General features: G+C 41.2%; 1 protein-coding gene across 1 annotated transcript in view; it reads right to left on the bottom strand.

The window, feature by feature from the left end:
* Positions 1–13,852, bottom strand: part of TNR (tenascin R) — a 189,335-nt gene that overhangs the window by 8,856 nt on the left and 166,627 nt on the right. The window contains exons 18-19 of the mRNA XM_037506424.2: positions 4,572–4,723; positions 3,000–3,096 (exon numbers count right to left, since the gene is read on the bottom strand). Of these exons, the coding sequence (XP_037362321.1) occupies positions 3,000–3,096; positions 4,572–4,723 (249 nt within the window). The remainder of the gene's footprint in view (positions 1–2,999; positions 3,097–4,571; positions 4,724–13,852) is intronic.

Raw genomic sequence — 13,852 nt, 5'->3', positions numbered from 1 at the left:
AGGTTAGTACAGTGTTTCCCAGTGAGATGGTATCTCCGAGAAATAGCTTGGGAATAAGGACTAAATAACCTTACACATATAGGGAGAATGGTATATCCAAATTCTCTTTCTTAGTAGATTAAGAAGAAACATGAACCTTGATTCTGACATTAACTCTCAATCTCAGTTCATTCCATTACTTTAAGGTTTAACATCCAACACTTTCTAAACTCCATTTTTAGCACTTACAGCAACAGGAAGTTTGGAGTGCTCCCATTTTAATTCTCCTGTAAGAATATACATGTAAATATATATATATATATATATACATGTATATATATATATATATTTTTTTTTTTTTTTTTTGTGGGAGCCTCGCCGGCGGCCAGGGAACTAACTGGCACTGCAGAGGCTGCAGGCAGCCTCGCAACCCAGCGCTCAACTTCTGCGCCACCAGGGGAGGCCCTCTCCTATAATAATATTAATGTGGTTTTGTTTCATTACATTTTCTTCTGAAGCTCCTTTTATTTGTAGCATGATCCTAGCTTTCCATTTTTGGCAATCAATGCTATAGTTTCTTTCACAAAACAATAGATTTAATTAAGCAAAACAAATGATCCAGAAAACATAAGTGTGCGACAGTTCAGCTATTTCACAGATATGATGAAAAATTTGAAGGTGGTACTGAGGAACTGAGGTTTGGGAACAGGAGAACTGTCTGCTTGTCGATTCATGTACTTTGCACTTGTCTCCCAAACTGCAAACTCCTAGAAGTAAGGTGATTTTTTCCTATTCACTTCACTTTTCTCACAGTATTTTTATATGATTTTTACCTTATATTTTTATTACCTACATCTGAAAATACAGCTCTGAGTATCTAAAAGCTACTCCATAATTCTTATAATTGATTGTTTGATATGTACATTTTAGGTAAATACTATCTCAGGCACTGTAATAGGCGGTGGGGTAAAAAGAAATATATTGTGGTCCCAGCCTGAAAGAAGTTTACACGGTAGAGTTAAGAGACACAGAAAGTAATATGGACACTGATCTGAGCCATAAAAGAGAGTTGTTAATTCCCCCACAGAGGGTAAAAAATGGGTTGTCCAGCCCCTATGAAAACAGTGTGAAGAACTGGGGTGTAGGCCAGAGGTGGGGGTGGGGAAGAGGGAGGATGGTGAGAAGAGTCACCAGAGACAGAGCGGTTAGTAGAACAGGCAGATTGACTGAAATACACCGCTAAGGGGTGCAGTGGATGAGACAGGAGAGTCTTCTGTGCAAACTCAGGCTGTAGTAGTGATAGCGCTGAGACTTAAGCCTTAGGCCACCAGGGAGGCCCCCTGCATCTGTCTGTTGATCCTGCAGTTCCACTCCTAGTATCTACCCGAAGAATACAAAAATACTAATTCAAAAGGAAACCTGCACACTTATGTGCATTGCAGCACTTTTTACAATTAGCCAAGATATGGAAACAACCTAAGTGCTCCAAAACAGATGAGTGGATCAAGAAGGTGTGGTATATATACACAACAGAATACTATTCAGGGATCAAAAAAGATAAGGTCCTGTCATTTGCAGCAACATGGATAGAACTGAAAGGGATTATGCTAAGTGAAATAAGCCAAAAGGAAAAAAAAAAAATTCTAGATGGTTTCACATATAGGTGCAAGGTAGAAAAACCAAACAAAGTGTCAGACAAGACAAACTTTAAAACTAACCCTTGAAAGCTGACCATGGATCTGAGGCATCCAGAGAGGCAGGGGTAGGGAGAGGGGTGACAACAGGGTACGGGAAGAGAGCACAATGGATTGTAGTGGAGGACTGTGGGTGCTTTGGTGGTGGGAGTGCTACAGTGACTGTACTAAGGGGGGAAATCCTATACTGTCAAAACACTAGCAAGGATGTACACCAGCGGTGCTTCAGTTAAAAGAAATGGGTAGGGTTGGTTCTGTGGAGGCAGAGGTTTTTAGCTGGGCCTTTGAATATGCAGAGAAAGATAGCAGCCATGCAGGGAGTCCTGGGGCTGGGGGAGTGCTCCTTGCAGTGGAAATATTAGTGGTTCTGTATGCTTGAAGTTTGATATGGGGCATGGGGGAGGGGAGGAGAGGAGTGAGGTGCTTGGGGGTGCAGGTAGACTAAAGAGTCTTGTGTATATTAAGGAAGGTGTTTGGGCTTCACCTGGCACCTGGTAGTGATGAGGAATCATTGAAAGGTTTTACGAAAGGGATTACCATTGTTTAGATTTTGAGTACGAGGAAGATTATTCTAGTCACCATGTGTGGACAATGGTTGTTCGTTGGGGCAGGGGGTGTTTCATGAATATCCAGGAGAAAGACAGTGAGACGTGGATGAGATGGTGATGAGAGGGGGAACACAAATATGGTATCTGATTATTTACCTTCCCCCCCCACCTTCTTTATAAACCACTGTGAAACTCTAACCCAGAGGCAGATGCCGGTAGTGATGAATTTGCTGCTTTCTGGAATCAGCATCTCTGCCATCTGCAGATGGGTGTATTTACCTTCTCACCTCAAGCTGCGTCTCTTGCCTGTATCAGACCTCTAGGAAATTGCCAGTTGCCTGTAATGCCATTTTTATTTTCCCCTCGCCCTTCCTGAGTCAGGTAATAATGTTCCTCCAAGGAACCAGAGCACAGTGGCTGTCTCACTGCTCTGCTGAACTGCAGATGGTGGTCTGACACCTGGCGTCTGAGGGAGGACCCCCCACCCCCACCCCAGGCAGCTCTCCCCCTTTGCAATTGCCTCCTGTCAAGACCCATCAGCATAAGAGACTATTAATGAGGATGGGAAGAGACAGAGCAAAGAGGAAAACACCACAATAAGATAAAAACAGATCAATAGTGGAGCCAAACAGAGCAAGAGATACTGAAAGCAATTCATGAACTGTCAGCTTCTCAGCAGACATGGGGTTTCTGATAATCCCAGAAGCACCCAGAAAAGGAAGAACTGGACAAGAAGCCACAGCCGCACACCCAAGGAAAGCAAAGGGTGGGGCCCTACCCAGCCAAAACTCATCCTCCAGGTTCCCGAAGCCAACGCGATACTCAGCCCATTTCCGGAAAAAATCAGTTTGGCCATTCTGCCGCCTCTGGAACACCTGTGAAGAGAAAGGAAGACAAATGAGGAGCTGCTAAGGAAAATACACGGTAATGAGTAAAATTGTTATAACCAAGTTTTATATCTGCAATGACAAAGATGATCAGATCAGGAACCCTACAGTACAAAGCTTGGCATTCACATGGCAATTTTCCTGGGAGATGTTCGGATCCCTTCTGAAAGCACAGGGGCCTCTGATGAATAGGCCAGAGTGTGATGCTGACACTAATTTGCACCACTGCAATGTAGAAAGGATTCAAGATACACATCAGCCCCCAAATAGTCAGGGGAAATAGGCCTGGCTCCAGAGTTAATCTTTTTTGCACCATAGACTGTAACAGGAAGCATTTCTCACCAAAAGAATAGGACCAATGTCAAATCAGCTAGTAACTGTCATCATCCTCTCGCAGGCAGAGCCACTGCATATCACTCACTCTGTTTCTGAGCTGTTTAAGTGCTAATTTCATTTAACCCCCCAATACATCAGCCTCGCCTTCAATTTCCAATTATGCTTTAAGACAGAGGCACAAATATGTCAGAAACATAAAGGAGAATGTCTCCCAAGTGTAGCTGTTATGATCACAGCCACCATTTAACTCCTTTCAAAAACCATCCAGTTTGAACAGTGAAAAATCCAGCGCTGTGAGTTCGCTGTGCTAGAGGGGCTTCCGCTGGAGGCCCCAGGGGTTGGCTCTCCAGCCTGTACTGACTCAGCTAACGCTGGACAGCTTTGGGGCCTGGCTGCCTGGCCTCTCCTGTCCACAGAGTGGTCTGCATTGATAGGTGGGACATTTAGGAGGCTGTGCCTTCTTTTTCCCTCTGTGCAGCCCTACCAAACATGGAGGCGGCGGTGGAGGGGATAGGTGGTGGGGTAGCAGGAAATGGTGTCTCTCTTTTCCTAATACTGGTGCTCCCTGAAGGCTGTGATGGTTCTGGGGAAGAGGCCAGAGAGGCGAAGAGATGATGTGGACAGCGGTGACCTTTGAGACTAGCATGGTTGTTCACGTTCTGCTCTTCAGCTGCTCTGCCATGTGCAGTCCTCCGCCGAAGAGATCCAGATCCCCCTCCACAAAGGCTCACCTCTTTCTGAGAGAAGCCAGGAGTCAAGGACTGCTCTTTTAGCATGGCTGTCGTGCTCAGCAGGCACGACCCCGGGCCTCACTGAACCTCTATTCCTTTGTCCCAACACCTCCTTGCACTAAATATCCTTGCAGAAGGAGCAGTTTTTCTGGGGTTCCTTCACTAGGCCAACCACTGCAGGCTCCATAGGCATCTACCTTCCTCTGCTTTGCAAACTATGATTGGGCTGCTGAGCAGGGACCCTGAGAACAGTGAAGAGCCCCCAAATTAGACGGGTAGAGAGGATGGATGAAAGGATGGCCAGAGGGTGCTGAAGTTTGCATCACTAGGTGCTGAGCTGGGTGAATGAAAAACCAAAGGCGTTCACATGGACAGAGAAGAGGCACATGTACTTACAATCCAGCCACCCCCGTCGGTGGTCATGTCGCAGTACACCTGTAACTTCTGGCTGACCTCTCCATTGAGGAAGATGGTGTAAACCCCACTCAGAGTGTCTCCATTCATCAAATGCTGAGCACAATCTTGAGGATGAGGGAACACCCGGCCCCCTGCACAGAAAAAGAGGCAGTTTCCAGAAAGGATTTTTTCTCCCACTGTACACAAGAACACTTTAGCTCAGAGATCCTTGTGGTTCTTCATCAAAAGCTATAAGGAAGCCTCACTGGATCTCATACCACGTGTGGGAACTCTGCATCATCCTGCATTCTACCTCATCAACTGATGTTGGATTTATCAGGCAATGTATCATTTCATGCCACCTGAAAACCAGATTTCTGGGTTTGTAATCTGACTCCTCTACTTATCTGTTTGTTTGGTTTTAGGTAAATGGCCTGATTTCTGTGGGTATCAGTTTTCTCCTCAGTAAAATGGGGTCAATAAAAATATCCACTCCCACCCTGCTCCCCGCTGCAAGGGTGTACGTTACTGCAACCACAGGGGAGGTGCAGATTGAGTTAATGATACCCAGGGAATGATAACAGATGCACAGGCTGTGATAAATCACTTAATGTCTACCTTTCCAAAGGATGAGAGGCATCTAAGTGAAGCCTTTGTAGCATATTCACAGCAGCCATTAAAGAGTACCTAAATAAGCGCAACTTTAGCAAGAAGATGGATATCTATTCCTCCTGCAAAATAATCTCCTGATTGGACTAGACAATCAAATAGCCATGTTTTACAGTTCAGTTTAATTTTAAGGAGAGGGCAGGGGAAATAAATTGCTGCTTATCTTTTATAGAGAACAGCCCAATTTGTAGAACAATATCTAATTAGCTGAAAGAGAAGCTTAAATCATATATTTTGAAGAGCTTAGCTTCAGGGCAAATTTTTAATGCTTAGCAGGGAAGCCAAGAAGCAGAGATACTACAGGAGGAAATTTTCTGGACTGCAGGAGCTGATAGGGTGTGTTAAACGCACAGCTTGCCATGTGAGGAAAAGTGGTTTGGATGCTCTGTAAATATAATGATCTTCTGGGTCAGTGAAGAGTGTGGTGGGCTGATATGCTTCTGCAGCCTTATTTGTTGCAGTGTTATGAGGAGATTGGGCAGGATCTCATGTGTCAGTCACCACAGTGCTCTCTAGTGGCAGAACCTGTGCAGTACCTGTATGACTGAGGACCACTCAGAAAGCTTGCTGGGAGAGGCAATAGCTCAAAAGACAGCATAATGCTACACAAGAAAGGAGACAAAACAATCGTTTTGGCTAAGCTCATCTAAGAGCCTTATCATGAATGATCAATAAAGCATCCTGTGTTAGGAAGAGGTTGTTGGGATTCGATGGACTTCACAGGAGGCCCCTCTGGAGTTGATTCCTTCTGGCACAAGGCTTTCAACTTCATCATGGGTGGCTCCCATTTAAAGGTAGCTTAAAACAAAGGCACCGCCAACTTCATAGCAACCCCAGGGAATAACAATATATTTCTATAGAACTTAGAAATTTCTATATAGAATAAAAATATATTCTAAATATATATATATATAAATTTCTATAGGACTTTTTTTACAAAGTATGTTTTTATTTTCATTTAATTCTGGCAGAAGATTTGAGAGGAAGACAGATTGCTGTAGATCAAAGACTTATTTCACAGGGAAAGAAATTATGTTCAGAAGGACTGCATGGTTTTCTCCTGTCACTTGAACTCAAGTTTTCAGACCCTAAGTCAAGTGCTCCTTGAATTCAATTAAAAGTGCTCCTTGAATTCTATGATACAGTTTACTGAATCTGCAGATATTCGTACAGCAAAGCATTAATTGATGTCTATATTTATCATAAAAGCATTTCAGTCCCCAAAGGTCAAAGTTATCTCAGATAGTTTTATGTTTAAATTAAATATATTTACTTTCCCAAACTGATTTCTTTAAGAGCTGCTTGAAAGCTCATACTTTTCATGGCCAGCATGTCCTAGGGCTCATTAGAGTCCTGATCCCATCTGTTCCTAGAGGTTACAACAGCATTTCTAAGGCCTGGTATGAATGCTTTCCCTCTCCCTGTTGTTTTGGAAGCATCCGCATGGTTTCCTGACTTCTAGAATATTCTCCACCTGGTGTCTACCTTCTTTTCTCTCCTTTCCTCTCACTCACTCAATTTCTCATTTTAGGTCTGTGCATCGTGCTTTGTCTTCAGCTCACTTGCTTCCTTGTGACTAATAGCCCTTCCTCCCGAACCATGTGGGCTTCTTAAAGGGACCAGCCAGACCCCAAATTTCTCCCCAGTACCTGAAATATTCCCAACAGAACATCTTCCCCCAAATCTCAAAATGACAACCTCATACAAATATAATGTTTTACCAGACGTCCTCAGATGAGTCTGAAGACCAGCTGGATTTGAACTCCACTCTTTCCTCTGTTTCATTTTTCTCTTTTCAGAGAAGTCAAGAGGTGGTGTTGCAAGCTAGACTGTGCCCTCAAGGGCCTGCTTTTTCTGCCTAGATACATATGGCTGAATGGATAAATAGACTGGTCTCTCTTTCTCTCCCCATTTCTCTCCCCCTTTTCTTCTCTTTTTCTCTCTCCTTTTCTTTCCTTCCTTTCTTCTTTCTTTCCCAGTAGGTATGTCTTGAGTGGGCAAATCCTAAGATTTAGATTGAGTGGGAAAGAAAGGGGATAAGAGTATCCTTGCATTTAAACTGTGTGTTCCAGTTTTCACCATTAAGTTCTGCTTTGAGAGTTACTGGACTTTTTTTTTTTTTAAAGGGAAATATATATATTTTAAAAGATTTATTTATACAAGAACCGGGGTATATGTCAGATGCACGGGAGGGTGGAAGGATTCACCAGAGACAGAGTGAGGAACAGAACAGGCAGACTGATGAAATACACTGCTGAAGGGAGCAGCTGGCGAGACAGGAGAGGTCTGCTGTGCCATGTGGGTTTCTTCCCGGCCGGCCGGGACTGAACCTGCTCTGTGAGGCTGTGGACAGCTTCACAGTGCTGTGCTCAACTGCCTGTGCCACCAGGAAGGCCCAAGAGTTATTGGACTTTGGCTTAGTTAATAATCAAGAACACATTGATTTGGTTCTGCAGGGTCTGTGGCACATATATTGTGGCTGCATACATTTTTAGGGGAGAGAATCAAGGCAGATTCCAGGCATCCCTAATACTCTGTAAAAAATTAAATTTGGCCCTAACAGGTTGCCTCAATAATTTTCCCCAAGGCAAAAATTTAGGACGAAACTTATTTTCTTCCCTTTGGTACAATTACTAGGGCCTGGTCTGACATAGAGGCTTTTTTTTTTTTTAGAGCACAAGTTGTGGTGATTACCAAGTTAAGAGGAAAGCGATGCCAAGTGATCAGTACGGTGAAATGTCTCATGGTTAAGTGTTTCTAGATGTAATTGTGAGATCAACAGAACCAGGGCACTCACCGGAAGAATTGCTCAGAAATTGGTTTGTGTTGGGCCTCCGAAGGCTGAATGCTGAGCAGAGTGAAGTGAACTACGTGACTCACAAGTGCAATCAGATAGCTAGCCCTCACTGCCTGGGAGTGCTTCCCTGTTTTCTGTTCTTGGATACAATCTTTGAAATGATCAGGGTCGGTGACTTGGAGAGTACCCACTGTTCACTCCTGAGGCCACAGCATCAGGACCGAAGTCTCAAAGTTTTTCTCAAAAGTGGGTTTATGGTTGCAGGTTTGTGGGATGCAGTCTGAGTCTATGGACAGGGCAAGGTTACCTGTTCACTCCCAAGAACAGGGAATTTTTTGTAATACATTTTATGATGCCAACATTACCCTAATATCAAAACCAGACAAAGATAGCACAAAAAAGAAAATTACAGAACAATATCTCTAGTGAATATTGATGCAAAAATCTTCATCAAAATAATAGCACATCAAATTCAAAAATATTTCACAACCATTGTACCTCATGATCAAGTGGGATTTACCCAGGGACGCAAGGATGTTTTAATATACACAAGTCAAACAATATAAACACAACACATCAAGAAAAGAAAAGATAAAAATTATATGATTATGTCAATAGGTGAAGAGAAAGCATTTGATAAGATCTGGCACCCATTTATGACAAAAACTCCAAACAAGATGAGCACAGAAGGAAACCACCTCAGCAAATATAAGCCATATTTCACAAATCTACATCCAATGTTGAAAAACAAAAAGCTTTCCTTTTAAGATGAAGAACAACACAAAGACATTACTCTCACCTTTTCTGTTTAATTTTGTGTTAGAGGTTTTAGCTAGAACAATCAGACAACAATAGGAAATAAAAAGAATTCAAATTGCAAAAGAAGAAGTGAAGCTATTTGTGTTTGCAGGAGAGATGATACTATATATATAGGAAACCCTAAGGACTTCTCCAAAAAGCTGTTTGAAACAATTCATGAATAAAGCAAAGTAGCAGGTTACAAAAAATCAAAAGATAAAAATCTCTTGCATTTTTATATAAAAACAATGAACAAGAAGAAAAATAAATTATGTCAGAAAATAATCAGATACCTAGTAATTAATGTAACCATTTGTTTATACAAGCCTCCAGTCTGAATTCTCAGAGCTACTGAAGATGACTGTACAACCTCTCTTGTGCAGCTGAAATGTCATAAGACACCCAGTTTCAAAAAGGCTTCCTCAATTTTACTTTACTATTTTAATTTCTTTTTTGAAATCCAAGGTAAACTTTCAAATCTTTCAAATTTATGATAAAAAAGTACAGAAAATGTTAAGACAGGAAAAAATAATCATGAATTTTGTATGATCTCCAGAAAACATGAGCAAACACTATCCAACTCGTTCAATTAAACCTGATACAGCATTTTTTATAATGGGTAAAAACTGGAAACAACTCAAATGACCAAAAATAGATAACTGGATTAAGAACAGGTGGTATATATACACAATGGAATACTATTCAGCAATCAAAAAGATAGACTCATGCAATTTGCAGCAACATGGTGGAACTAGAAGGAATTATGTACAGTGAAATAAGCAGAAGGAAAAAGAAAAATACTGGATGGTTTCACTTACAGGAGGAATATAGAGGAACCAAATAAGACATCAGGGGAAAAATAATAACAATACAAAACAAAACAAAAACAAACAGACAATTATAAACCAGAGACATCCTGCAGGGGAGGAGGAGGGAGAGGGATCAGAAAGAAGGAGGGAGGAGCACAGGGGGTTGTGGTGATGGTACATGGGTGCATTGGTGAAGGAAATTCTATGGGGACCTACACCTGGGGGTGGGGGGGAATCAAACATTGTTTAAAATTTTACAATGATGTTAAAAATATATAAATAAAAAATTAAATAAAAAACCCTAATACAAAACCTAGACAAAACAGTACAAAAAAAGGAGAGAGGATAGGCTAGAAGAAAGTTTTATTGTGCTTTTGCTTCTCCCTGTATTGTTGTGGAATGGTCATTACCTAATCCTTTACATGTATTTAGTGTTTTTCTAATAAAAATATCATCTGATGGAGCAACTGACCTCACAGGTCAGACTATCCATTTATTAAGGAGAAAGACAATTGTGAAAAAAAATACGGGATGCAGAATGGCATTAATCATCTGATGCAAATTATTAGAACAGATACACCAATTTTAAATTAAGCATGAAATTTGACTTAAGGAGGTATTGAAAGACATTAACAATATGAAGAAAACACAAAAATGATAAAGGATTAGAAATAGTGGGTAAGAGTAATATGAGTGAAAAGTAAGACTACAATAGATGGGGTTATAAAAGATTTAGATACAATCAAGAATAAATAAATGCATTGGAAGATCAGATTGAGGAGTTAGTTCTCTGAAAAGATTTAAGTAAAAAGATTAAAAAAAATAGATGAAAGGAAACTTGTTCTACAAGCTCTTATGATAGTAGTAGTAATATACTGAGATGCAGATATAAAAAAAATAATGTCGTGCTGGCACGAGAACAGATAAACAGACCTTGGACTAGAAGAAGTAGTTCAGAGACAGATCCATGTAAATATGGGAACTTTATATACAATAAAGAACCACAGGTCAACAGAGAATGATTATTTAGTAATCCTTACTTTAGAAAGAAAACTGCATTCCCATCTAATACATACAAAATTGACAATATAAAATTAAACTAGAATGTAGAATATCTTTGTGTCCTATGGGAGGGAAAGATTTCTGTAAAAAGACTGCAAAAGCTCAAATAATAATAAATAACTAATACTTATTTAGCACAGGAACCCTGATAGAGAGAGACAAACTGGATGAACTTGTTGTTCACAGAAAAAAGAAACTGAAAGACTGATAAATAACATGAAGAACTGTTTAAACTCAAATTCATTATCATTTAAATGAATTCAGCAAGGACAATGAGATATTAATTATGCCTATTAGACTGTCAAAAATTACAAAGCTGGATCATGTCAAGTCTTTAAGAACAATGCACATTGTTGGGAAATGGAAGCCTTCATGCGCTGTTAGACTATGACACTCATTTGGAAAAGAATTCTCAGTTCAACCATGTAAACACACTCCCATCAGTTCCTCTTCTGGGTGTATATCCCAAGGGCATTGCTTACTCATCCTTAAGTGGACACATACACATACAAGGTATTTATTGCACCACCATTTGTGGTAGTAGGAGGATGTAGATTATCTGATACCATCTTTGGGAGGTAAGAACTGATGTGTGCATACCATGCAACTTTTTTGCAACAGTTGGAAGCAAAAGTGTCTACACACGCATGGCATCAATGGATTTAAAATCAGCACTTAGTGAAAAAATAGGAGACCGGGGAATGAGTATATAATCCAATGCCATTTACATATATTTAAAATATACTCAAAACAATTTTCCAAGATTAAGAAGTGAAAACAAAAAGGAGACAAATTTAATGCATCAGAATAGTTGCATATAAAAAGTGGAAGAGAAGGTGGGAGTAAAGGGAAATAGAGGAATAAATACAGAGATTGAGATTGAGGGAGACTGACAGTGGTGATAATGATAAATGGAGCAGTATGATTAATTCAGACCTCTCATCGGAAACCTATCCATCATCAGAGTTGGACATGCAGGGGGTAGTTTGTTCAAGTAGGATGCTTTGTGTCCTACCTCCTTCTTCACAGCCAGGTGCTAAAGAAAAGAGAGGGTGAATCTCTCTTTTGACAGAGAGGGTTTGGTTTTCTCAATGGAACAAGAACACTAGCTGTTTCTAAGTAGTGGAGCAGAGAGAATCAGTCCCTTCACTTCCCTACTTTGAAGGGGAAGTGTGGAGTATGTAAGAGTAGATAGCAGTGGATAGTGATCATTAGGCGTTCCTTTCCAACTGATAACTGTGAGTTTTGCATGACCCCACAGAACCCAAGGTTTGCAAATCTTCATTAATTTTCACAACCTCAAAAACAAAAGCTGTGCAAGAGTGAAGTCCCAGAGTTTTCCTGAAATGCCCAGAGAGCAGCTCAGCCAGGATGTGAGGCAGCAGGGAGAGGAGCAAAGGCAATAAAGAAAACTCATTACCCATCTCTGGGTACTTCCGCAAATGATTGTCTTCGCTTAACCTCAAGGTCAAGGCAACCTATTTTATGGTGTTCACTGTCTCTGCGGACAAGCTTTAGCAAAAGCCTTATTTGCTTCTTATAGTATTAAAAAGACAATGAAACCTGCCTCTCACAAGATTATTTTACCAAGTCCCTGTTGCTCTGCAGGGAATATTTGTTTCCTCATTTATATTCATGTCTCTAAAAAGACAAGTAGACCTTGGATGAAATTTCAGGCTACAGTAAATTATAAATAATGTATCCATATTTTTTCTCTTCCATACTACTTGTATTTAATTCCCCCCAGAGTCTTATGCAAACACCAGAGACAAGAGGACAGGAAGCTATTAACATGATAGAAAGAATGAAATGGGTTTGTGTTGTATGGCAGGAATGCAACAAGGGAAGACATCTTGATCAAAGGAGTTTTTGAGGGAGCTGTTTCTTTTCTTTTTTCTTTCTCTCCTTTATTTTATTTTTAAAAACATCAAACTCTTCCAGACCATTAAGTAGGCATCTGCTTGAAATGAATCTCTAATCTTGGCCCCCTCAGGACAAGATGAGGGTCTGTCAGTGTAAAGAATTGACTTTGGGGTCCAACATTGAGTGCTTTTGTTCCATAAGAGAAGGCATAAAAAATGCGTAGAATGATCAGCTGAGATCAGCACGACCTAAGAATAGGATGCAGCTACGAGGAAAGCTCCAGTACTGTCAGTGAAGTTGGAAAGGATGCCAGTTACTAGAATGAAATCAGCCTCTAAATATATCAACCCTGGTTTGCCATCACATAGGATGCTTCTGGTATTCCTCAGACCTCTTGGTCAGCAGGACTTCCCTCCTCTTCTTTTAAGCAAACAGGAACCCACAGGAGGGTGTGCTATATGGCTTCAGGTGTGTGGGGGAGTAAGTCCAGGTCCTTTCGGAGGGCAGGAAGGTGAGGAGGGGCTGGCATGCAATGAGCATCAGGGAAGGCTCAGAAAAACCATCAGACCCGAGGTGCTGCTGCCTTAACCACTCTTTGCAGAAACAATTCAATCTCAAGGGGTCTTGGGAGATCATCTGGGGTGGCAGGGGAGTCCTGGAATAAGAAACACCTGGGTGTCCTGACTGTCAGAGACCCCTCATCCTATGACTAGATTCCTCCATTAGGAATCCAGCTCAAACCCCAATCTCTCCCTTCTTGATAGCGTCCTCATCTCTACCTCAGGAAGCTGATATCTTTGTGTTCTCTTCCTCCTAAATAAATTTACATTTGGTGGGGACACTGGTGTAGAAAAGGTCTGGGGAGAGGGTGACACAGGCAATGAGGACTTAATATTGACATGTAAATGAACATGTAGGTTTAGTGGAATTTATTCTGAGAAATTTGCATTTGGGATGGCAGAAAGAGCCTGAAATTAGAGGGATTTTAGACTGCGGGCAGGTCCTCTGTCCGTGCCTTTCCCGTAGGGATCTTGAGACTCCTCTCTTCCTGCAGCTCTGATTCCCTAGAAGCCCCTTTTCTATGCTCCACAACTGGAATGTAACTATTCAATTCCACCGGCATTTATTATGTCTGCCCTGTGTGCCAGGATCTGCGCATCATCTGTTCAAATGCATGAATCTGTGCGTGAATTTCTCATTCTGCAACTGGCCATTTCAGTGGGTTCTGATGAATCTCTAAGACAAAGGCAGCAGGGTTTGGTATGCATCAGTGACTTAAATCT

Source organism: Talpa occidentalis, unplaced genomic scaffold, assembly GCF_014898055.3.
Source record: "Talpa occidentalis isolate TD23 unplaced genomic scaffold, MPIMG_talOcc4v2.1 talOcc4.12, whole genome shotgun sequence".
NCBI classification, from domain to species: domain Eukaryota; kingdom Metazoa; phylum Chordata; class Mammalia; order Eulipotyphla; family Talpidae; genus Talpa; species Talpa occidentalis.
This window is presented reverse-complemented; position numbering and strand designations above follow the sequence as displayed.